Source organism: Haliotis rufescens, unplaced genomic scaffold, assembly GCF_023055435.1.
Source record: "Haliotis rufescens isolate VD_foot unplaced genomic scaffold, xgHalRufe1.0.p SCAF_6, whole genome shotgun sequence".
Taxonomy (NCBI): domain Eukaryota; kingdom Metazoa; phylum Mollusca; class Gastropoda; order Lepetellida; family Haliotidae; genus Haliotis; species Haliotis rufescens.
The window spans coordinates 16,228,073-16,254,456 of record NW_025964334.1 but is presented as its reverse complement, the minus strand read 5'-3'; the positions used below and the strand labels follow the sequence as shown (position 1 = coordinate 16,254,456).

Sequence of the window (26,384 nt, the reverse complement as noted above, 5' to 3'; positions counted from 1 at the left end):
TAGTTTTCTTGCACCGCATCAAAAATTGGAGTCGCACCTGACTTGACTGTGGGAACATCAATCTTGACTTTTATCCTGTCTCTCAGTGTTTGCTCGGGTACAGAGAAGTTTAATGCCGCTTTATGACCTGCAACTTTATAGTTTTTTACATCTAAGTAAGCATTAGTCAAAGCTGTAGGCGAATAACTTTTGTATCCCTTCCGTGAAGGCGTCGGTGAACCCTATGAAAATGAGATAAAAAAAAAAAAGAAGCCCGAAAATGTTTCCATATATTTTTAATTTTAACAGACATCCTCAAGTCACGTGACTTATGTTTATTGACATCTCGACAAGCAGACGAGAAGGGTGATGCTTACGGTATATATTTTATTTGATGTTTTGTAAACATGAAATTTTGTACGAGTGATCTATGGCTATTTATCTCAGTGTTGGACATTTGGTTTTTCTGTACTTACGTGTAATACAGCGATTCGGAACACTTTTGTCAGCAGGGCGTGGCAGTGCATGTACATCAAAAGTACTTAATTTACGAGATATCACGATTACCGCGATCAACGAATCAAGGTTATCCACGAATTTAGTTAACGGTTCTTCCAGTCTTTCATTTTTGTAGTAGTTTATATGGGTGTCACGAGCCCTTTCTCACCAGCTTTGCTAACCTTACAAAAGTAACCAAAGCCGTATTTTAAGCACAATTACGGATTATCATCTGATACGTGGAGCTATCGACAGCCGAGCTCGATGGTACAGCGTACCAAGCTGTTGTGCTCAAGTAGCAAGTCTTACTGTTAAATTCATAGTCCGCGGTAATACAAGTGAAATCCGATGCTGATAGACACAGGCTGGTGCACTCCTCTATTGTTTGAATGGAGGAGACAACTCTGTCATTATAACCATCAAGGAGTTTGTTGTTGAAGATGGTGAAGCCTGATCCATATCCAGAGCTACCACAGTCTGAAATAAGAAGCGATGTATGACATGATTACAGGGGGTTGATCTTAATTACAATGGGGAGTTCCGGGGCCAAAACAGGGACTCATTCATGAAGGAATTATCCTGTTTCTTGGGTCAATAAAACATCATATTGCCCGAATTGTATTACTTCAGATAAATACATACCTTGGACACAACTGCTGCCACGTTTCACATACATGATGTCACACACACAGTAGCCAGTATTGCAGACCACGTTCGTCCCAGAACAAGAGGAGCTGCACGTGCCAAAGTTAGGATTGTCTATACAACAGAAAAGGTATTCATTTGAACAGACAGTATTAAAGTTACCATTATCAAATAAATAAAACCAGAAAACAGCGTTTGCACATTCCCCCTAATGAGGCACATTAGATAGTACATATAAACTATAAAATGGTTGGTTGGTTGGTTTGTTGTTTAACGCCGCACCCAGCAATATTCAAGCTATATTACGGCGGTCTGTACATAATCGAGTCTGGACCAGACGATCCAGTGTTTAATGTCATGAGCATCGATCCACGCAATTGGGATTGATGACATGCATCAACCAAGTCAGCGAGCCTGACCATCCGATCCCGTTAGTCGCCTTTTACGACAAGCATAGTCGCCTTTTACGGCAAGCATGGGTTGCTGAAGATCTATTCTACCCCGGAATCTTCACGGGTTAACTATAAAAAAAGAGTCCCATGAAGCCTTTAGAAGAGAGGCGACTAACGGGATCGGTTGGTCAGGCTCGCTGACTTGGTTGATGCATTTCATCGTATCCCAATTCCGTGGATCGATGCTCATGACATTAATTACTGGATTGTCTGGTCCAGACTCGATACCACAGGTGACACTCATCACAAACACGCGCAAAGGCAAGCCAAATTTTGACCTGGAAAAACACGGGATTATACGGTACATAATTACATATTATTAGGCAATTACATCGGAATAAGTTTAATTCACTAATGAGTTAGATTTGGATTTGTACGCTGATTTTTTTATCGTCATTCTGTGGTTTCGATAACCTTTTCTTATCAGTAATTCCAATGGGCAACCTTACCAGAACACGAAGAGAAACCACAGTTCCCACTGGTCGTGCTGGAGAGCGTCTCCGAACAGTCCGCTCCTCCGTAAGCTGGAGCAGGGTTGGTGCAGGTTCGGGTTCGTGTCCTGGTTCCTGTTGCTGTGGTACCGCAAGTCTGTGAACATACCAATGTGCCCCACGCACCCCAAGCGCTGACGCCTCCGTCAACTGAAAAATATATCGAAAGACCTGTTAATGATTATCGATTTATTTGGAAATGTCCGCTGATCGTGGGTTATTTATCCGTCACTGTGTGGCTCCGATAACATTGTTTGTTTGTTGTTTAACGCCGCACTCAACACTATTCAAGCTTTTAAGACGGTGATGTGTAAAAAAATAGTCTGGACCAGACAATCCAGTGATTGACATGATCATCGATCCACCCAAATCGGATACGATGACATGCACCAACCAAGTCTTCGAGCCTGACCACCCGATCCCGTTAGTCGCCTCTTACGACAAGTATGGGTTGCTGAAGACCAGTTCTACCCCCTCGATATAAGACTGAAATAATGCCGATGCGACGTTAAATTTTAAACTCACTCACTCCACCCCAGATCTTCACGGGTCTGAAAGGATTTGAAGCTTCCACGGTTAATCACAGGAACATTCTTGCTATAGGAGGCGGCTAATCAGTTGCGGTGATATCGTTGATTGTTTTAATTGCTTGTTAGAACTTTGGTCAGGCTTGCTGACTTGATTGATGCATGTCATCGTATCCCCCCAATTGCGTGGATTGATGCTCATGATGTCAATCACTGGATTGTCTGGTCCAAAATCGATTTATTTTTTTACAGACCGCCGTCATATAGCTGGAATATTGCTGACTGCGGCGTTAAACAACAAACAAAGTAGTTTCTGAGAAAACGTGTCCCCATTTTACACAGTATGCACTAAGGTGAAAAGGAAGCACGGAGCAAGGTAAGGAAGCCTTTTAGGGCCATTTGTTTTTTTCGATACTATCTTGCAATTTCAAGATACTCAGTTGAAATTTATTTCAAGATGTTATCTTGAAATTTCAAGATACTATCTTGAAATTTTAACTTAGTATCTTGAAATTTCAACTTAGTAACTTGAAATTTCAAGATAGTATCGAAAAGTTAAAAAAAACAAATGGCCCTTTTTGGGCTTCCGTTGCAAAGGCCAAAACACTGTCCAAAATAATTGACGGGACCAATTTTGCACTCTATTGAGATCATGACCAGTAACATCAGTGTAAAATTTCACGTGTCTGCCTTATATAGTTTTGGAGAAAATGTGTCCCCGTTGATAACCGGGGCGGTGGGGTAGCCTAGCTAGTGGTTAAAGCGTTCGCTCGTCACGCCGAAGACCCGGGTTCGATTCCCGACATGGGTACAATGTGTGAAGCCCATTTCTGGTGTCCCCCGCTGTGATATTGCTGGAATATTGCCAAAAGCGGCGTTAAACCTTTTGAGAACCGGACGAAGGATAATATCGAAATAGACACTGAAGTCGTAACATTAAAATATTGTTTTATTCTATCCATCGTCAATACTCTACGTTTCTCCCGCGAATACATACGATCACTTTGCAATGGAGTCGCTATTGCTAACCAATGAATCAAACCATGTGTTTGTGACGCGTGTAGCCACTGGGATGTGATACGCTCGCCTTTTTTTATGAACATCTCATATCATCACCATTTGATTATGATTCACAAACATGGATTAATGATTTAGTCGGAATCGTACAATCTTGAAAAAAAGTGAGCGTACCCTGCCCCACAGGTGACACTCATCACAAACACGCGCAAACGCAAGTCAATTTTTTACCTGGAAAAACACGGGATTATACGGTACATAATTACATCGGAATAAGTTTTATTCCTGATGAGTTAAATTTGGATTTGTACGCTGATTTCTAATCGTCAATTTGTGGTTTCGATAACCTTTTCTTATCAGTAATTCCAATGGGCAACCTTACCAGAGCACGAAGAGAAACCACAGTTCCCACTGGTCGTGCTGGAGAGCGTCTCCGAACAGTCCGCTCCTCCGTAAGCTGGAGCAGGGTTGGTGCAGGTTCGGGTTCGTGTCCTGGTTCCTGTTGCTGTGGTACCGCAAGTCTGTGAACATACCAATGTGCCCCACGCACCCCAAGCGCTGACGCCTCCGTCAACTGAAAAATATATCGAAAGACCTGTTAATGATAATCGATTTATTTGGAAATGTGCGCTGATCGTGGGTTCTTTATCCGTCACTGTGTGGCTCCGATAACATTGTTTGTTTGTTGTTTAACGCCGCACTCAACAATATTCAAGCTTTAAGACGGTGATGTGTAAAAAAATAGTCTGGACCAGACAATCTAGTGACTGGAATGATCATCGATCCACCCAATTCGGATACGATGACATGCACCAAGTCAGCGAGCCTGACTACCCGATCCCGTTAGTCGCCTCTTACGACAAATATGGGTTGCTGAAGACCAGTTCTACCCCCTCGATATAAGACTGAAATAATGCCGATGCGACGTCTAAAAGGATTTGAAGATTCCGCGGTTAATCACAGGAGAATTCTTGCTATAGGAGGCTGCTAATCAGTTGCGGCTTATGTCATCGTATCCCCCCAATTGCGTGGATTGATGCTCATGATGTCAATCACTGGATTGTCTGGTCCAGAATCGATTATTTATAGACCGCCGTCATATAGCTGGAATATTGCTGACTGCGGCGTTAAACAACAAACAAACAAAGTAGTTTCTGAGAAAACGTGTCCCCATTTTACTCAGTATGCACTAAGGTGAAAAGCACGAAGCAAGGTAAGGAAGCCTTTTAGGGCCATTTGTTTTTTATTTTTTTCGATACTATCTTGCAATTTCAAGATACTAAGTTGAAATTTCAAGATACTAAGCTCTTTGACGGTGATGTGTAAATAATAGAGTCTGGACCAGACAATCCAGTGATTGACATGAGCATCGATCAACCCAATTCGGATACGATGACATGCACCAACCAAGTCAGCGAGCCTGACCACCCGATCCCGTTAGTCGCCTCTTATGACAAGCACTGGTTGCTGAAGACCAGTTCTACCCCCTCGATATAAGACTGAAATAATGCCGATGCGACGTAACCCGTGAAGATTCCGGGGTAGAATAGATCTTCAGCAACCCATGCTTGCCATAAAGTGTGACTATGCTTGTCGTAAAAGGCGACTAACGGGATCGGGTGGTCAGGCTCGCTGACTTGGTTGATGCATGTCATCGATCTCAATTGCGTGGATCGATGATCATGAAACCAACACTCGATTATTTACAGACTGCCGTCATATAGCTGGAATATTGCTGAGTGCGGCGTTAAACAAAACACAACCAAACAAACAACAGATGCGACGTTAAATTTTAAACTCACTCACTCCACCCCGGATCTTCACGGGTCTGAAAGGATTTGTAAGTTCTTGCTATACGATGCGGCTAATCAGTTACGGTGACATTGTTGATAGTTTTAATTGCTTGTTAGAACTTTAACGCCGCTCTCAGCAATAATCAATCTGTGTGACAGCAGTCTGTACACACTGGACCAGACATCATGATATGTTTCTTTGTTGGTTGTTTAACGCCGCACTCAGCAACAATCCAGCTTTATGACGGCGGTCCGTTAATAATCGAGTCTGAACCAGACAATCCAGGGTCGATCATGAGCATCGATTCGCGCAATTGGAATACGATGACATGCATCAACCAAGTCATCGATCTTGACCACCTGATACCGTTAATCGCTTCTCACGACAAGCATAGTCGCCTTTTAAGGCAAGATTGGGTTGTGCAGACCTATTGTGTGTGATACTTACTCGGACACTGGGGCAAACCACAGTTGACGTCACCTGTTTCCGAGAGGCTTTCTGTGCAGCTTGCCCCTCCTTTATCTGGAGACGGGTTCGTGCATGTTCGAGTCCGGCTTTTCGTTATGGTGTGCGAGGTCCCACATGTCTGAGGGCAAGCTGGTCCAGTCCACTGGCCCCAGGCGCTGACACCGCCGTCAACTGAAGTCAATATAAAAATTGATTTCGTAACGTCAATGATTTCTTTATGATTAGTCATTTGAATTGACTCAAATATATAATTAAACACTTAATTTTTAATTGATCTGCAAAATTGCCTCTCTCTACATTTGCCTTGAAGAAATTTACGAAATTTCTGCATTGGACCATGAAAAGGGGCCGTCATGTATTTGCAAATTACAAATGGTTAAAAAGATTGTCTCGAAGAACCAAATAGTCATTTTAATGAATGTTCTCAATGCTACAAGCAGATTACTAAGGATATCAGTTTAAACAAGTATTTGTCACAGAGTGACGAAATATCCCCCCCCTGTACACCATAGTACCAAATATGAAGACAATCCAGCGATTAGTTCTTGAGATATTGTGGCAACACCGTTTTCCGACTCCAAAAACAGATTTGCCTGCTGTGACCTTGAAAATGGGGTCAAGGTCACCAAATCTGACAGGTGTATGCGGTGTCTGTATATACACTATAGTTCCAAATATGAAGACAATCCAGCGATTAGTTCTTGAGATATCGCGGCAACACCGTTTTCTAACTCCAAAAGCAGATTTGCCTGCTGTGACCTTGACAATGGGGTCAAGGTCACCAAAACCAACTGGTGTCTGCGGTGTCTGTATATACACCATAGTTCCAAATATGAAGACAATCCAGTGTTTAGTTCTTGAGATATCGCGGCAACACCGTTTTCCAACTCCGGGGGATAAAAACCAAAAGCAGGAATGAAACTAAAGATATTCTTCAGATTCTTTAGATTATGGAATTTTCTATCAATTCTTGAAATATGAAAGTCATCAGTACACATTGAACAATCTGTGTCGTTCCGGTGTTCTAGCCACATTCGAAGAACCGTACTGATATCAGCATTATCATTCTTGTTTCCATAACATTTGCGCTTACGTTTGTAATGGGCTGTGGTTATCTCTTGTGGCTGCAGTTTGATAGATTACTATCGCCTTGCTTGTACACAGCAAACGTAATTCAAAATGATCACGTCGTTTTTATCAGTTTCAGCAAAATCTGTAAATGCACTATGAGTCATGGTTTGTTACAAGCCACCGTCGCATGGCAGGAGTACTGCTGTGCGGCGTCAGGCAATAAAGACTTACTTCTTGAGCAAATTGTGTGAATGGTGGGAGCTGGCAGTAGGGCCAGGCATGCTCACCATTATCACGAACATGGTTAGCAAGTCCCTACTGCCATCTCCTGATTTGGGTTTAATGTTTGTTGTTTAACGCCGCACTCAGCAATACTCCAGCTACACAATGTATATGACGGCGGTCTGTAAATAAACGATTCTGGACATCATGACCATCGATCCACGCAACTGGAATACGATTGCCAGTAGTCCATTCATATGATTTTCACAGCTCCATGTATTTTGCCCTGTATGTCTAATGGAGTATGTTTCTGCAAATAATCTGGACTGGTTTTTTTCTGGCATTGACAATTAAAGTTCTAATGCCAGTTCCAAGTGTAACTTAAGATTGTTTCTATTACCTGGTGCGCAAGTTGAATACATGTTGAATCCTGATTCACTGACATACGTCATTGCTGCTGGTGTTGTGAGGGGCACGGTGAATGCAACACATTCTCCACTGGCCTCCTTGTATCCAAAGGACTTTATCACGCTGAAGAGGGAGCAGCGCGCTGCACATTCGGCACGACTAGTCATATCAGTCTTTGTCCACAGAACACCCGCACTAACTCTCTTGTTCTGGAAATCTGACAATGGCTTTACCTCGCATAGACTACAAACAGAGGCAGAACTTTTAACAAGACAAAAACCTCCAAAAGTTATCAAAATCAGTCGTAAAGGCATGATTGAAAACTGTCTCCTTCTTCCCACTTGGCAACATGCAATATGCGTGGTGTTCGTGGTTGAACAGCTCAACAGCTTCAATCGATATACCTTTTCAATATGCAGATAACAAGTTATACACTGGAACAGTGACTAACTGCGACTATAGAGACAACAAGCAGTTAAGGTATTTGTCATGGAAGTGTAGACTTACAAGACAAAGAAATCCCACAAGTAACTGTGGTGGGATGTTTTGTTTTTCTAACGTTAAGAGTGTCTCCAGAGTCCTATGATAAAGGCACCGCAGGAACCTACCTTGTGATGCATCTACTAACCTTAGATGACCTTTTACTTCTTAAATATTGTTTTGTTTGTTTGTTTGTTGTTGACTATGGAAATGATTTTGTCGCTTTTATTACTATACGACCCGGGGTAGAATAGGTTTTCAGCAACCCACGTTTGCCGTAAAATGCTACTACACAGTAATAAATCGGTGTTTATATTTTATACATTTCGTGTTTACATTTTAAACACTACACTGCATAATAACAATACGACATGCGTATAGTTAGATCGCACATAGCCGTTAATACCTGAGCGTTTAAGTTTTAAACACTGCTAACTTGCAGTGTAAGAAACTACTGAAACATATATAATGTAAAGAGTCTGCCACGTAACATGTGTTTGGACGCAATATTTTAACTTTTTGATGACACGCCATGTTGTAAAACTGATTTATCTATTCAGTGTCGTAGTTTTGCGGTTCAGTGTTAAACTTACATGTCAAAAAGTTGTTCGCGGAGTTTTACTATCACCTGGTATGATTTTTTAAAGTTAAATTAAAACATGAAACTGGCCAATGTTAAACACAGGTGTTTAGATCTACCATTCGCAGTCTAAACATACTGTGTTGAAAATACAATCCGCATTCGGGTCAATACACACCGTGTCGGAATTTCCCGATATCATGTGAATGAATATGACAACACTTCAAGCATTTACCACAATGAACTCTGGGTAGGAACGTGACATATGACGTCATTATGTAACAACCACAGGCAAAATTTGAACCACATCATACGAAACCACATCATACGAAACAACAAGAATGACCCACACTTTTTAGTGTCATGTACATGGAATGGTTGTTGTTACACGACAAAGAGTAAAACAGCATTCCGCAAACATGTTTTCAAAAAGCATTCACAGAATGAAATGCAGGATCTAGATGGTAACGACACTGGATTAGAGACAATGTTACCTGACCCAGACACACTTTCTTCACTTCCAACTCTATCACACAAATGTTACACAGAACTCAATTTTGTAATGTCCTTACAGGCAAAACATAGTTTGTCAAACAGAGCAGTTGATGCCATCATTGGCGAGGCATGCCACCTGTTGGAAGAGAATTACAAGCTCATTATGGAGAAGGATAAAGAATGTTTAGTTCAGCATGGCCTCAATGACAAACTCTTAGATAATATTGAAAATGACATGCATTTTGAGGCATTAGCAAATCAGCACAGAAGGGGAAAAAACTATTAAGAACATTGCAGATTGATAGACCCTGTAAAGGTCTATTTAGGTACTACTACATCAGTTAAACGATGCAGGGTGTTACGAGAACCAAGATATGGCTACATCATTCCTTTTGAAAAGTAAGTAAAATCACTGCTTGAATTACCAGAAATTAGGAAATGGCAACAACAATCACATGTGTACGGAAGCCTTTTAGGGCCATGTCCAAAAAAAATTAGTATCTTAGTATCTGGAAATTTCCACTTAGTATCTGGAAAATTCTACATAGTATCTTGAAATTTCCACTTACTAACTGGAAATTTCCACTTAGTATCTGGAAATTTCTACTTAAATGCTTTAAATAGAATCAACAGCTATATTGGAATACCTATTAACCTCAAACTATGAAGAGGTGTGTTAACATTATTCGAACATACGTATGCTTAGACTTGAGCAATAAAGACATTCTATATTTTCTGGCTCATGATCACAAGATTTTGTGAATAAGTGAATGCACACTGAAAAGAAAACTTGCAAAAATGAAGCTCTATCGGAGAAAAGGAAAATCAAAGCTGGTTGATGTCTCTCTCTTAATCTTGTCTGAATGTGAAACCTCTGGTATGCTACATGGCATCGGATGGATGCATCAAAGGTGTAGGGAAAATGGTTTGACTGTTGACAAAGAAACTGTAAGAATAGTGCTTGGTATCGTTGATCCTCGGGGTGTGAAACGTCGTAGTAAAAAAAAGAGCGCCGAAAGTACCTTTCATCAGGACCTAACGCTGTGTGGCATATCGATGGGTATGACAAATTGAAGCCCTACGGAATTTGCATTCATGGATGCATTGATGGATTTTCACGTAACATCATATGGTTGCATGCATGGAACACGAATAACAATCCATAGCTGGTAGCAAGTTATTTCATTGATGCTGTATCAACATATCAAGGATGCCCAGAGAGAGTGCGCTCTGATGCGGGGACAGAAAATATGCAATCCTTTCTGAGGAATGATCATGTGGACAGATCCCAAATGTCAGAAAGGTGGTCAAACTCTTCATATTTCAAGAAACCATGTCATCTTGTCAAACAGCTTCTTCAAAGTTTCTTATCAAGTTTGTTAAAGAACTAGAATCCGATATGTTGGCAAAGCTACTCAGATTTTGTACCGGTTCTGATCTCCTGCTAATCGATGCTTCTGGGAAGCAGAAATCCATCGCTGTGAGGGAATAGAACATCATCCTGTGGCTCACACCTGTGGTTATGTGCTGGAACTACCCGAGCAGTACGACAACTATCTTGAGTACAGGTCCGAATTCACGTCTGTGCTGAAGAGCGACATCTGGATAATGGACAGATCCATTATCAAGATGTCGCTCTGGATGCATATTCTCGCAGTGGAATATGAATACTGAAAGACAACACTATCCATGACACAATGGTGCTAAAGACCCACCTCCCTAAGTATTACAGAAAGTGGGAGCATGAGAGAACACTGCTAGTTTGAATACATTATTTCATCGACAGCCTTTCCAAAAATTGTGAGATTGCAAGTTTGACATTGTTTATCATTTTTTTAAAGTCCGTTGTTACAAAGTGCGCCCATCACTTCTGTTTTGACGCAAGTCCGTTGCGGCTGTGCATTGGGCTTTGTAACGGAGTCGACGGGCCGGTTTTGTTTAGAGTGCGTCTCTGCGTTGGGTTTACTTTACGGCTTTTTCTTGAAATGAATAAAGTTTTGAAAAAAAATCAAAGTTCTTTTTTTCAGGTATTTTTAAAAAAAGTGGAGCCATCTGAATTTTAAGGGGCCATAAATTTATTATCAGTGACAGTGACAGTGTTGCAACATGACAATGGTATTACAATGCATACATACACTGAACAGCATTGAAAACGCACCAGCAATAAATCTTGAAATATTACAAAAACAACTTGAGCAATGACCGATTTTAATTAGAACAAACATAGACGGATTATTAAGAAAGACGACAAAGGAAACAGGAATACCACACAGTAATTACATTTACGTCATCAGTGTAAGGAAGACACATAGGGTTAAAATGAAAAGTCAATATCTGGTATGTCCGCCATTAGCAGCAACACAGGCCATGCAACGTCTTCTCATTGATCGAATAAGTCTGCGAATAGTGTTCTGGGGCTTTCCACTCTTGACGTAGTGTATCTTCAAGTGCTCTCAGGTTCTGTACTTGCAGACGACGTGAGAGGCGTTGACCCATGTAATCCCATATATGTTCAATTGGCTATAAATCGGGTGACAGGGCTGGCCATGGAAGCAGAGGCACATTATTGTTCGCTAGGAACTGTGTTGAAGCACGTGCCATGTGCGCTCTTGCATTATCTTGCTAAGAGGTGTGCATATCCTGGTGCTGATGAAAGAATGGGGTGACGTGATTTGCCAATATGTTATTCCTGTAGTAAAGGGCATTAACTCTTCCACGAAAAACACGGAGCTCTGTTCGATGGTCATGACCCCCCCCCCCCCCCCCCCCCCCCCAAAGTTAGTAAGTGGAATTTTCCTTATACTAAGTGGAAATTTCAAGATACTAAGTGGAAGTTTCCAGTTAATAGGGATATGAATTTTTTGGGACATGGCCCTAAAAAGGCTTCCGTACATGTGTCTTCTTCAGACGTGGTGTTTGACATGTACGATGGCATATTCTTCAAAGAGCACCCATTGCTTAGTCAAAAATCGAATGCATTGCAAGTTATGATGTACACTGATGACATTGAAATCACAAATCCTATTGGAAAGCATGTGAAAAAACCATAAAATTACAGCTTTCTACTTCTCACTGGGAAATATTCCACCACAATTTCGTTTAAAACTGCATCGCCACATTCTAGTTATACTTCCTTTCTGATATTTAATGGAACAACTTAGCAGTGATTATTATCATGTGAGGACGCTTGTGGTCTTCTTGTTGAAATCTCTAGATGACAACATAAATATTTTCTTTCACAGGGACTTGAGGCAGATATTTCATCCTTCCTGTGTATGGAAAATGAAAGTGCCTATGACAGAGGAAAGGGTAGAAAAACCGCTTCAATATTAACAGTCCACCGCGTAAGTCACGAAGTAAGAAACTTCATCTATTGTCCAGTATGTGACCCTTCAAATCATATTTAAGTGAGTGAGTTGGGTTTAACGCCACTTCGAACAGTATTCCAGTTATATAGCGGTGTGTCAGCTTAATTTGGGAGGAGGAAACCCACGAGACCCACGATGCTGACAAACGTAGAAACATAATCGGGGCGGACTGGGATTCAAACTCACAATCACAGGTTTCTGGTGTGCCAAGGGACGCACCTCTGCACAACGAATTGAGACGACTGGGCCACCCGTGCCCCTCATATTTAAGGTCATATTAATGAGAAGCATTGCTCTAGTAGTATTTTATACATATTAAAAAAAATTAATGCTATACAATTCGGTCTCACTGGGGTCTTGCATTGTTTATTTGATTATTCCAGGATTTTTCACCGGACGAAGTAGACAAGGCTGAACAGAAAGTGTCTAACGAACATTCACCAAGACTGATTGTGTTTGTGAATGATGATGCAATTACTCATGCCATTGTCAAAGCTGATAATGTAAACCTCTCTTCTTGTCCAACATTCAGAAAGTCTGTGCTCCACCTGTTGGCAGTGTACTATATTGCTTGGATATCCTATCCAAGACAGTATTCTCAGATTCTTGGCCTCTTACAGCAATTGGTTTTGGGTGAAGTGTTCACTGAACAGAAATCCCAAAAGTATCTGCGGTTTGCTAACATTTTGACTAATTTGTGGCCTGTAGAACAGAAGTTCTAAAGCCTATTGCATTAAGTTTCATGGGACATCAGACATCAGACTTAGATTTACTAACAGCGTTCAGTGGTATATTGATTGTTCAACATAGTTTTGCTATTCAGAGTTAAAGTTTAATTATGCAAAACACAATTCCTATTGTCACAATAATGGTACTATTCCAGTAGATAACATTAAGGTTCTTGGTCTCTTACAGTAATTGATTTTAGGTGAAGTGTTCACTGAACAGAAATCAAAAAAGTATCTGCGGTTTGCTAACATTTTGACTAATTTGTGGCCTGTAGAACAGAAGTTCTAAAGCCTATTGCATTAAGTTTCATGGGACATCAGACATCAGACTTAGATTTACTAACAGCGTTCAGTGGTATATTGATTGTTCAACATAGTTTTGCTATTCAGAGTTAAAGTTTAATTATGCAAAACACAATTCCTATTGTCACAAAAATGGTACTATTCCAATAGATAACATTAAGGTTCTTGGCCTCTTACAGTAATTGATTTTAGGTGAAGTGTTCACTGAACAGAAATCAAAAAAGTATCTGCAGTGTGCTCACATTTTGACTAATTTGTGGCCTGTAGAACAGAAGTTCTAAAGCCCATTGCATTCAGTGTCGTGGGACATCAGACTTAGATTTACTGACAGCGTTCAGTGTTATATTGAGCGTTCAACATTGTGTGTTTTAATAGTTCTGCTATTCAGAGTTAAAGTATAACCATGCAAAACACTGTTTCTATTGTCACAGTAATGATACTATTAACTTTCGTTGTGAATAGAGCTTGTGTCATACAGGTATGTCACATTACAAAAGATGATATAAACAGGCTGTCAAGAATAAATCTCATTACTTTCTAAACATCTACTTTGTGTTGACAGTCTTTAGTCTGATAATATTATACAGTGAGTGAGTGAGTTATGATTTAACGTCACATCGGCAGTATTTCAGCCATATCGTGACGAGAAGTACATTAATAATACATAAATGTATACAACATAAAAAGCTGTCAACGATGGACAGTAAAATTACTAGAATATCACAGATTAATATTTAAAACTAGCATACAACTATAAAAGATATCACTATATATAACGGTACAATATAAAAAAGGGCTATAGATCGCCAGCAGCTGAAGGTAGATCACCATGCTAGGGTCCATGGGGACTTACAGTACTTTTGCTACCTGCATGGACCCCAGCCGGATTTACATCATCCCTTCCGCTGTTTGCGATTAATGACAAATCTAGCCAGAATAAACGAACATATATACTACGAATAAAAAAGAGCAGAAATAAACATACTTTGAAAGACGTGGTCTTACATACCCTCTCAGGGGGACAATAATTTTACACTACTTTAACCCCCTTCGAGGATATAGCCACTAACAATCCCAGTTACTGAATAATTCTACCAATTATAAAAGTTATTTATTTAATTACAAACTATAACAATCAAAATTTATGCAGTAATTCGATTTCCTTTAAAAAACCAATAATTAAATGACTACTTACCTGATAAAAAAGATCCTTGATACCCGATACCTTGAAATATTTATCCCTTGTGATGGAAAAATCAATGCAGTCAAGCAGGACATGCTTGACCGTGATTCTTTCATCACAAGGGACGCAGAATGGAGGATCTTCACCTTTTAAAATATATTCATGAGTATAACGTGAATGGCCAATACGACATCGTCTTAAAATGACCTCTTCAAATCTGGACTGACAACCCAAGTAGGTATAACCGATATTCGCTTTTATTGCATGTAATTTATTTATACCCACTTGGGTGTCCCACTTCTTCTGCATTAGATCTCTGATGTAAGATCTAATGACAGGTTTATAATCACTGTATGGTAAAAGAAGTGGTGTCACAGATTTGTTGAGTGCTGCTTTTGCGGCAGCATCAGCCATTGTATTACCAACAATCCCAACATGGCTTGGTAACCAACAAAAAACGATGTCATATTGGCCAGTCGCAAGATCATTAAATAACTCAAGAATTTCAATTAAAAATGGATGTTTAGATGACATATTTTTAATAGCCTAAAGGCACGAAAGTGAATCTGAAAATATAATGAAGTCTTTATATTTTGATTTCTTCTTGATATATTGTAGTGCTGTTAAAATTGCGTGCGCTTCTGCAGTGAATATGGAACTATTATCGGGTAAACGTGAAGATACTGTTCTGGATCCAATGACGGTGGCACTAGCAACTGCACCACCATCCTTGGATCCATCTGTAAATATAGATTTATAAGTGTCATAAGTGTTTCGTAATTGATTGTATTCTTGTTTATAAATAAGTGGATTTGTATCAGATTTCTTAAGTTTTGTTAATGTGAGGTCTACAGTTGGTCTTACCATCTGCCAAGGAGGCGATGAAAAAAGTTTTGTCGGAGCTATATCCTGAAAGTTAATGTTCGCAGCAGAAATGACTGATTTAATTCTTATTCCTAGGGGTGGAACAAGAGATGTTTTCTTATTGTAAATATCTTCGTACAAAGGATTAAATACGCAATTAAAGGCTGGATTTGACTGATTGGAATATAATTTAGTGATGTATTGTAAAGATAGTTTCAGACGGCGTTGTTTAAGAGAAGGCTCATCCGCCTCAACAGACAGACTCGGAATAGGAGAAGTGCGAAAGGCTCCAAGGCAAAGCCTCAGTCCCTGGTGATGGATAGTATCAAGTTTTTTTAAATTACTTTTACAGGCTCCACCGTAGACGATGGAGCCATAATCAAGTTTGGAACGGATCAGTGACCTGTATAAGTGTAGGAGGGTAGTCTGATCCCCTCCCCACTTGGAATTAGAAACAACTTTCAACAAATCGAGTGCTTTCAGGCATTTAGCTTTAAGAGATTTAATGTGTGGTAAGAAAGTTAAATGGCTATCAAAGATGAGTCCCAAGAATTTGGCCTCTTTAACAACTTTGATAGGGGTGCCATTCAAAAATAATTCAGGGTCTTTATGCGGCTTATATTTTCTGCAGAAGTGTATACAGTTAGTTTTAGACATAGAAAATTTGAACCCGTTTTCGAGAGACCATTTATGAATTTTATTGAGACAGATTTGTAACTGCCTCTCTATGGTATGCATATTTTTACCACAACAAGATGCATTAAAATCATCCACGAACAGTGATCCATCCACTGAATTACTTAAAACCTTGGACAGACTATTAATTTTAATACTAAACAAGGTGACAGACAATATACTGCCTTGTGGGACACCCTGATCCTGATTATAATGGTCAGACAGGGTGGAACCCACTCGGACTTGAAATTGTCTGTCTGTTAAAAATTGTGATATAAAATGAGGCAAACGGCCTCTCAAACCAAAATCATGTAAATCCTTTAAAATGCCATGCTTCCAAGTAGTATCGTAGGCTTTCTCAAGATCAAAGAAAATTGATACTACGTGTTGTTTGTTTACAATAGCATTTATCACAAAGGATTCTAATCGTACTAAATGGTCGATAGTACTTCTATTTTTTCGGAAACCACATTGGATATTTGTAATTAGATTATTGGTTTCCAGATACCAAATTAATCTATTATTAACCATTCGTTCCATGGTTTTACATACGCAGCTTGTTAAGGATATAGGTCGATAGTTAGAGGGATCTGTATGATCCCGGCCAGGCTTCGGTATTGGGACTACAATGGCATTATGCCATGAAGTAGGAAAATTCCCTGATGTCCATATTTGATCAAATATGTCTAAAAGTGTCTCCAGACAAGAATCTGGTAAATGTTTTAAAAGCTGGTAATGAATGTTATCAGCTCCCGTTGCTGTGTCATGAGCTTGCCCAAGGGCGGTATGTAGCTCATGTAATGAGGAGACTTCATTATAGTCTTCACCATTATCAGAAGTGAAATTAACTTTGATCTTCTCCTGTTGTTTCTTAAATTTTTGAAACTCCGGGACATAATTAGAAGTTGAAGAATGTTTCGCTAACGTTTCTCCAAGTTTATTGGCAATATCTGTTTTATCCGTTAATAACGTGTCACCTTCCTTAAGATGGTGAACAGACGATCTTGAACCTTTGCCTTTTATTTTCTGCACCATATTCCACACCTTGGATATGGGCGTGCGGGAATTTATTTTGGAGACATAGTTCCTCCAAGACATACGCTTATTTTGTTTAAAAGCACGTCTTGCTTTGGCATTTGTAATTTTAACCTTATTCAAATTATGGACTGTAGGATGTCGGCGAAAATATTTTTCTGCTTTCTTCCTACACTTTCTGGCCTGTTTGCAGTCATTTGTGAACCATGGTTTACGAATATGGGAATTCGCAGAGGACTTAGGAATGGTTTGGTCAGCAATGTCATTCAGTAAATCCGAAAACAACTGTATCGGATCTGGAATATTCTTGAAAATGTGATGTTTTATTGTGTCAGTACACAGTACCTCATATAAGGACCAATTAGCCTTGGTAAAGTTCCATCTGCATGATGGTGGCTCATCAGTAGGATTAACAGTTTTAAGTACTGTGGGAAAATGATCACTCCCGCACAGGTCATCATGGACTGACCATGCAAATTCGTTATACAAGTTTGAGTCTGTGAGTGACAGATCGAGGGCAGAATAAGTTCCAGTGGCTGGATGTAAATATGTTGCAGAATCATCATTAAAAATACACAGGTTGTTGTCAGAAATAAATTCCTCAATGATTTTTCCTTTAGAACTGGTATTTGCACTTCCCCAAAGCGGGTTGTGTCCGTTCAGATCACCCATGATGATGCAGGGCTTTGGGAGCTGGTCATACAGATTTTGAAGATCAGACTGTCGAAGATCAGAAGAAGGAGGGATATACAAAGAGCACAGCGTAAAAGCAATGTGCAGAGTCAGACGAACAGCAACAGTTTGAAGATTGGTATTTAGGGGGACAGGACTATGTATTATCCCCTGTCGCACCAAGATAGAAGAGCCTCCCGTTGCTTTATCTCCTGGAGGAGAAAATGAATGATAGTCATTGTACTGTCGTAAGGTGAACTGATCTGTAGTTTTCAGGTATGTTTCCTGAAGACACAATGCTGACGGTTGAAAATCCTGTATTAATAATTGTATCTCATTAAAATTATGCCTAAGTCCTCTGCAATTCCACTGTATTATGTTGGACAATTGAGTCATGGTGGCTCAATTGGAGATCGCTCGCGTGAATGTGAGGAGGAACTACTCCTCCGCCTGTCCGGTGAGGACAGAGTAACCTCCATATCCAGAGGCCCAAATGAGTTCTGTAAAGGAACGTCTGAAGGTGAAGGGACGATCGGTGCTTGTTTTCTATGCAATTTCTTTTTCCCTTTTTTTGACTGATTAACAGGTTCTTTCATAGACGTTTGAGAATGTTTCTCAGGCTGAATCTCAGTTTGAGATCCTGAACTAGAGTGAGTGGCAGTAATATGTTCAGTGAGTTGTATAGTAGCAACAGGTTTTTCTGACTTGACCCATGTCAAGTCAGTCTGGCACGAAATAGAGGATGTTGCTACAGAGCGAGAGACTGCAGCAGAGTAGGAAATGGTAGATGGAGTCGTGGTCTGATCTTTAAATAGTTTTTTGGCATCCAGGTAGGATATGTTTCTTTCACATTTGAGTTTCATTATTTTAGATTCCATTTGCCACACAGGGCAAGATTTTGACGAAGCAACATGTGGGCCAGAACAGTTTGCACACTTCAAATCATGATCGCAGTCAGAGCTCTCATGGCTGTCACCACAGCGATGACATACCACAGAGTTGCGACAGGATTTGGAACCGTGACCGAAATGTTGGCACTTGTAGCATCGGAGCGGATTGGGGACATACACATCCACTCCGATGTTCATATAACCTGCTTTAATTGCCTGTGGAAGGGATGTACGGGCAAACGTTATGAGATAAGTATTAGTGTTTGTGATGACACCGTCTTTCTTCATTGTGAAACGTTTAACTTCAGTAACGGCTTGGTCTCCCAACTCTGAAACGATTTCTTCTTCAGACATGTCGGACAGACAACGAGCTCTGTCACGAACAATGCCTCGACAAGAATTTAATGTTCTGTGCACAGACACAGCAACCTCAATATTGGCAAAGGTAGAGATAGATAAAAGATTGAGAGATTGCTGTCTCCGTGCACACTCCACCAGAAGCGAACCACTACGGAGACGGGTGACGTTCTTGACCTCACCGCAAATCCCAGACACAGCCTTAGATATGGCAAAAGGATTCAATTTGATGGGTAGTTTGTCAGCAGCCTCAATTACCAGGAATCGAGCCCAGGAATCAATATTTTGAGAAACATTTCCAGTTGTAAATTCAATTTCCTCTAGACGTCTCTTTTTTTCATTTCGAGAAGAACCAGATTGTTGTTGAGCCATGATGAAAAGAATATATTTCAGCACCCCTGTTCCCCACCCGCCATCGAGTGTCAACAAGGACAGTGTTATATTGCACCGGATATCCAGGATGCAAACACCAGGGATACAGGGATGTTATACTCCAGCAAATATGACTTGAATAGCTATATTTATCTACCAGATGTAGTGCCAGGCAGGTTCAGTCCATGACAAGAAACTGGAGACATACAGAATACAGAGGTCAACATCACCAGATTGGCCCATGAGCCACCGCCTTCTGGCGTAAGACTCTAGGCAATTTATTACATCCAAAATTTAGTAATCACACAAGTTATGCACGGCCAAGACCAAAATATACAGTAAAATACAACACAGGTGTGCATATACAATATTACGCACAGGGCCTGGCATGACCAGCCGATTGATAAGACCGGGCCCATCTTACCACCCGTCTAGGCGAAGTAAGGGTCGAAGTAGTGTGTTGGGCAAAGGAACACAGTTCCAGGAACCAGTGCCCTCAACTACCAGACTCCCGTCCTCCGCCGACACAGGGACGCAACCCACGGCAAACGGGCTGCCCACTTTGGTCGCCTCTTACGACCAGCAATGGGGTGCTGTGGAAATATTCTACCCCGGTTCCACACGGGGGAAGAGCTATTAGCGCTACCCAGCACTCACCACGAGGAGGTTGCTCTTCACGAGTGCCTAATATTATACAGATAATGTCCACAGTTTCTAAATGTCCAAGGATCTCTCTCTCTCTCTCTCTCTCTCTCTCTCTCTCTCTCTCTCTCTCTCTCTCTCTCATAAATCATAAATGGTACCCCTATCAAAAGTTGTGAATTAGGCCAAGTTCTTGGGACTTATTTTCGATAGCCACTTAACGTTTTACCACATATTAAATACCTTAAAGCTAAATGCCTGAAGGCACTTGATTTGTTGAAAGTCGTTTCTAATTCGAAGTGGGGAGGGGATCAGACAACACTCTTGCACTTGTACAGGTCCCTGATCCGTTCAAAACTTGATTCCGGCTCCATCGTCTATGGTGGAGTCTGTAAAAGTACACTACAAAAATTAGATACTATACATCACCAAGGCCTGAGACTTTGCCTTGGAGCTTTCCGCACATCTCCTATTCATAGCCTGTATGTGGAGGCGGATGAACCATCCCTCAAGCAACGCCGTTTAAAATTGTCATTACAATATATCACAAAATTATCTTCTAATCAATCAAATCCAACTTTTGATTGTGTTTTTCTTCCTCTTTATGAAGAACTCTACAACAGAAAGTCATGTCTAATTCCACCACTTGGAATAAGGTTACAATCTCATATTTCTGCTGCTAAAATACATCTTGATAATATAGCCCCAACTCAGCTTTGTCTTCTCCACCGTGGCAGGTTGTTAGACCTGAGGTGGACCTAACCTTAACTAAACTGAAGAAATCTGAAACAAATGAACTAATTTATCAACAAGAATACAGACACTTAAGATCATTATACAATACCTATAAATTGATATTTACAGATGGATCCAAGGATGGTGATGCTGTAGCCAGCGCTACTGTCATTGGATTATATCGCAACGACTACCAGACAACTGTTTCATTTTTACGGCCGAAGCAAAGGCCATATTAACAGCACTTGAATATATACTGAACCAAATTAAAAACTTCACAATCCTAAAATTTTAACATTTTGACCAGTTATCATTGTGGGCCCTTATTGTGTATTTAAACAGTAATGGCCACGTATTGTCTTCAGATAACACCCGTTTTTGTGCAGGTGAATCGATCAAAATCATGTGCACAGTACTATAATGGCAAAATAGTTTTTTCACGTGGAACTGGTCACGTGGCCATAATACCGTACGTGTTTACAGCAATACTTGTTAGCAGTCATTAACAAAAAAAGAAAAACAAGAAAACAAAAGTCTTTACGACCATTTGTCATGCCACGCCTTTCAAATGTGCAACGTGAACGTGCCATCGCCATGTTGCAGACGGGAACGTCCGTAGCTGAAGTCGCAAGGACGATGGGTTGTAGTCGACGGACTGTTTATGATTTACAGACGCGTTCAAGCAAATGGGTACCACCGCTGATCGCCCTCCGCCAGGTCGACCACGTGTGACGTCACATGTAGAGGATTGTCAGATTGTCTTACGTCACCTCCGTAACCGATTTTTGACGGCTACATCAACCAGAAATGAACTGTTTAGGGACTGAGTGCGCAAACTGTTCGAAACCGTCTGAGAACTGTTCACCTTCAAGCACGACGGCCATACTGCGGGCCGATTCTAACTCAATTACACAGACGTCAACGTCAATTGTGGGCACAGCGACACTTACGATGGACTCATGTCAGAGGAATTGGAATCAAGTCGTCTTCAGTGATGTATCCCGATTTAATCTTCGATTTGCTGATGGTAGGGCGAGGTGTGGAGGCGCCGTCATGAACGTTACGCCTAGTGTTGTGTACAGGAAGTTGACAGATTTCGAGGCGGAAGTGTCATGGTGTGGGGTGCTTTCTGTGGCAATGCACGTTCCAGGCTTCTTGTCATCCGTGGCAACCTCAACGCTGCTGCTTACCGCGACCAGGTACTGGCACCAGAACTTCTGCCTTTTATGGCAGCACATGGACCCGGTTTGATCTTCCAACACGACAATGCCAGACCCCACACGGCAATTTTGACGAGGAATTTCCTTCAGAATGCGGGAGTCAACGTCATTGACTGGCCGTCAAGGTCTCCCGACCTCAATTCCAACGAACACGTCTGGGATGATCTTGGCAGAAGTCTGCGCACTCTCCAGAACCAACCACAGAATTTGCAAGATCTTGGCACCATTTTGCAGCAACAATGGCGTCGTCTTCCCAATCATGTGTTCACAAGCATCACAAGATCCATGCGGAGGCGTTGTGTGGCAGTTGTCAACGCACATGGTGGCCATACACGCTACTGAACTTGTGTGCCATCAGATTCTTGTGCTTGGGACTTATGATTTAAACTGTTGATGTTATTACCGAATACCGTAGGTGCTTGGAACAAATTATGGTTACCACCTTTAATTAAAATCCTTCTTTCGACATTAATGATTAAATATTACCTTCTCTGATACATTTGTCCGTTGTATATCATATATGGGATTACTTTTAAAAATGTGAAGTTTTTAATTTGACTCAGTATATAAACAAACAATCAAAGCATAAACAATTTATTATATTTTCGGACTCACTATCTTGCCTTCAGGAAGTTAAAAATCTATCTTGTACACATCCACTTTTAATCAAAATTGTTGATTTGTTTAATGATCTTGCCACTGGCCAATACGACATCATTTTTTGCTGGTTACCAAGCCATGTTGGAATCACTGGTAATACAATGGCCGATGCTGCAGCTAAAGCAGCACCCAACAAATCTGTGACACGACTTCTGCTTCCATACAGCGATTATAAACCTGTAATAAGATGCTACATCAGAGATATAATGCAGAAGAAGTGGGACACCGAAGTAGGTATAAATAAATTACATGCTATAAAACCAACCATCGGTTACACCTACTTGGGTTGTCAGCCCAGATTTGAAGAGGTCATTGTACGACGATGTCGCATTGGCCACAGCAGATATACGAATGAATATTTACTTAAAAGTGAGGATCCTCCATTTTGTATACCTTGTGATGAAAGAATCACAGCCAAGCATGTCCTGCTTGACTGTGTTGATTTTTCCATCACGAGGGATAAATATTTCAAATCATCATCTCTTATAATTAAGGATCTTTTTACCAATATTAGTCCTCATTTGATTATTGCATTTTTAAAAGAAATTGAACTGATAAATAAATTTTGATGTACATAGTTATTTCTTAATTTCATAGTGTCTAATTGTGAACTGAGATTGTTATTGGCTGTGCCCTTGACGGGGGTTAACGTACTGTAAAATTATTGTCCCCCTGAGAGGGCATAGTAAGTCCATATCATTCAAAGTCTGTTATTCCTATCATAGTTTTTATCGTAGAATATATGTTCTTTTAAATTCAGCTTAATTCCCTAATCGTCGCCAACCACTGAAGGGATGATGTAAATCCTGCTGGGGTCCATGCAGGTAACAAAGGTACTGTAAGTCCCCGTGATCCCCAGTATGGTGATCTACCTTCAGTTGCTGGCGATCTATAGCTCTTTTTGATAATGTATTGTCCTGTCTAGCGATGTATTTGTATGGTTCCATGCTAGTTTTAAATAATAATCTGTGATAAGTCTAGTTATTTTACTGTCCCTTGTTTACAGGTCTTTATAGTTTACACATATTTATTATGTATAGCCTTTGAAAGTCACGATATGGCTGAAATATTGCCGATGTGACTTAAAATCTTAACTCACTCACTCACTTGTGTGGATCGATGCTCATGATATCAATCACAGGATTGTCTGGTCTAGACTCGATTATTTACAGACCGCCGTCATATAGCTGGAATATTGCTGAGTGCGGCGTTAACCAAAAAAAACAACCAGATCACCCGATCCGGTTATTCGGCTTTTACAGTGAATGAGTTGGGTAAAAAAAAAAATCGCCGCTTTTAATGTCATTTAGCAATATTTAGCTAAATGGTGTTATTTGCCCGCCTGATAAATTTACCTTAACTTATAGATCTAATCTTAATGTAATTCCAGGCATATCCAAGTAGTCTATGTACATCATGTATTCCCTTTCGGCCACATCCGACACATAGGCGCACAGTCATCCATTCATACACAAGCATATTCAAGTTTACATAATCACACAAGTTACAATCATAATATAATTATACATTCGGTGACACCTTAATAATTAACACCCTTCATTTTATGATACGCAACAACCACAACGATAACACGTGGCCTTGTTGCCAAACAAATTCTTCTCCTTGTTATCGTCTGTTTGTTTCTCAAGTGACGTCATATTTATGACGTTCTATATATTACGTCATTTCAAAAAACACTCACTGCGCCATCATGTAACCGTGTCAGTACACAAGGAAACTTACATAACACAAGTACAATGCCACCAAAAAGAAAAGCGTCGCTTGCGCACAAGTTGGTAAGACAGCAACCCGCAGCCAAGAAGACCACAACGGCAGCTTCATTGAGCAACAACTCGGAGCTAGGTCAACTCAATACGGGTATGTTGTCGCTAGGAGCAGGTGTAGATACAACAGTAAACATCAATCCGGATTTACTTGTATCAAGCTTACATCGGTTTAATCAACCGGTAAGCACCCAACTTCAAATAATGAGGTACAGCGCACGTTAGCTGTTTTATCACAGTTCGCAGCCTCTCATTCAGGTAGCAATCAACAACAAATTCCCTTAGCGCCTAGTTCCTTGCTATCTCACAGCACTCCTGTTCAATTTGACACAAACCCACTGCGTTCAGCGCATAATGCAATTTTGGCGCAGCTACCGCGCGACCCGCTGGCATATCAAGCTGACGCTGTTGGGTCTCACGTCAAGGACGCCCTCGACAAAAAATAATAAATGGTGAGTATGTTGATTTCCGTTCACTGTTGCCGTCAGATATAACCAACCGCTTGATGACCAAATTCCGTTAAGGTTAGTATCGGACAGTTCAGGGCAGGTTATATTTAAACCATTTCAATCACAAGCACCCAAGTATCTCAGCGTAAGTGCATGGACGACGGCTTTTCACATCTTCATGGGAATTTACGTAACCCAACATCCGGAACGGGTACAGCAGCTACTGTCCTATGTTGAAACTATCCGGGGATCGGCGATCAGATATGGTGGTGACTCCTGGGCCTTGTATGACTACCATTTTCGCAACAAAATGGCTCGTGACCCGACCCGGTCTTGGGGAGTTACGGACGGGAATCTCTGGCTGCGTTTCATGCTACCAGGTAAGCAAGTAAATCCCCGTCAGGCCTTTCAAAACAAAGCTAACAACGACAACCAGGACAGCTTCGTATGTTGGGATTTAAACCGGTCTCGGTGCATGCGGCCGGCTTGTGTATTCCCTCACAAGTGTTCTAGGTGCCATGCTACAGGACATGGTGCCCGTACATGCAGTTCCTTTCGTCCAAGACAGTCAGCAGACAGCCACGCAAGCGGCAGCAGAGCAAACAATGCAACGCCAGGTATGAACGCTAGCAGACCTTCCAATTAAGTTTGGAAATATCTTACCTTGGCTCAAGCATTATTCTTTTTTCTCACCGAAAACTTGCCTTGTTCTTAATTCTTGGTTTTTCTGAAGGTTTCAATTTACAGTATGTGGGCCCTACAGGGCCGAGATTTGCATAAAACCTTCGGTCCGCAATGCAGCTCCCGCATGTGGTAAGAACCAATTTAGATAAAGAAATAATGCTTGGTAGAATTTCTGGCCCCTTTAATAAACCTCTATTTCCAGACCTTATAGTCTCGCCGATAGGTCAGGTAGAGAAGAAGGTGCCTGTACACACTGGGAGTACAACCCCGCAGTCAACGCTGCCGCAGGACCACTACAGGCTGATACATCACCTGTCATACCCAGAGGGTTCTTCAATCAATGATTTCATTCCCCAGGAGTTCTGATCTCTTACATATGCAAAATGTGACGAAGCTTTTCAGATGGTTCAAAAACTTGGAAAAGGAGCCCTGCTTGCAAAATTGGACTAAGTCGGCGTTCAGACTCATTCCGGTACGACAAGAGGATTTTAATTTACCGGGAATGTGTTTTGGAGGAAAATATTACTTTGACAAATGTTTACCTTTGGGATGTGCAATGTCATGTTCGCTATTTGAAAAATTCAGTACTTTTCTCCAATGGTGTATCATTAAGAAAACACTTTCATCTCATACAAT

General features: G+C 40.8%; 1 protein-coding gene across 3 annotated transcripts in view; it reads right to left on the bottom strand.

Annotated features, from left to right (window-relative positions):
* Window positions 1-248: 248 nt before the first annotated feature.
* LOC125371722 (coadhesin-like) overlaps window positions 249-26,384 on the bottom strand; it is a 37,569-nt gene continuing 11,433 nt past the window's right edge. Inside the window, exons 1-6 of one of the 3 annotated variants that reach the window (XM_048385695.1) lie at window positions 7,565-7,985; window positions 5,851-6,042; window positions 3,992-4,183; window positions 2,024-2,215; window positions 1,120-1,236; window positions 249-954 (exon numbers count right to left, since the gene is read on the bottom strand). In XM_048385695.1, the coding sequence (XP_048241652.1) occupies window positions 686-954; window positions 1,120-1,236; window positions 2,024-2,215; window positions 3,992-4,183; window positions 5,851-6,042; window positions 7,565-7,886 (1,284 nt within the window). In that variant the 5' untranslated portion in view covers window positions 7,887-7,985 and the 3' untranslated portion in view covers window positions 249-685. Of the gene's footprint in view, window positions 955-1,119; window positions 1,237-2,023; window positions 2,216-3,991; window positions 4,184-5,850; window positions 6,043-7,564; window positions 7,986-26,384 lie in introns of those variants that run through there. The other 2 variants (XM_048385696.1, XM_048385697.1) reach the window with 2 other exon arrangements.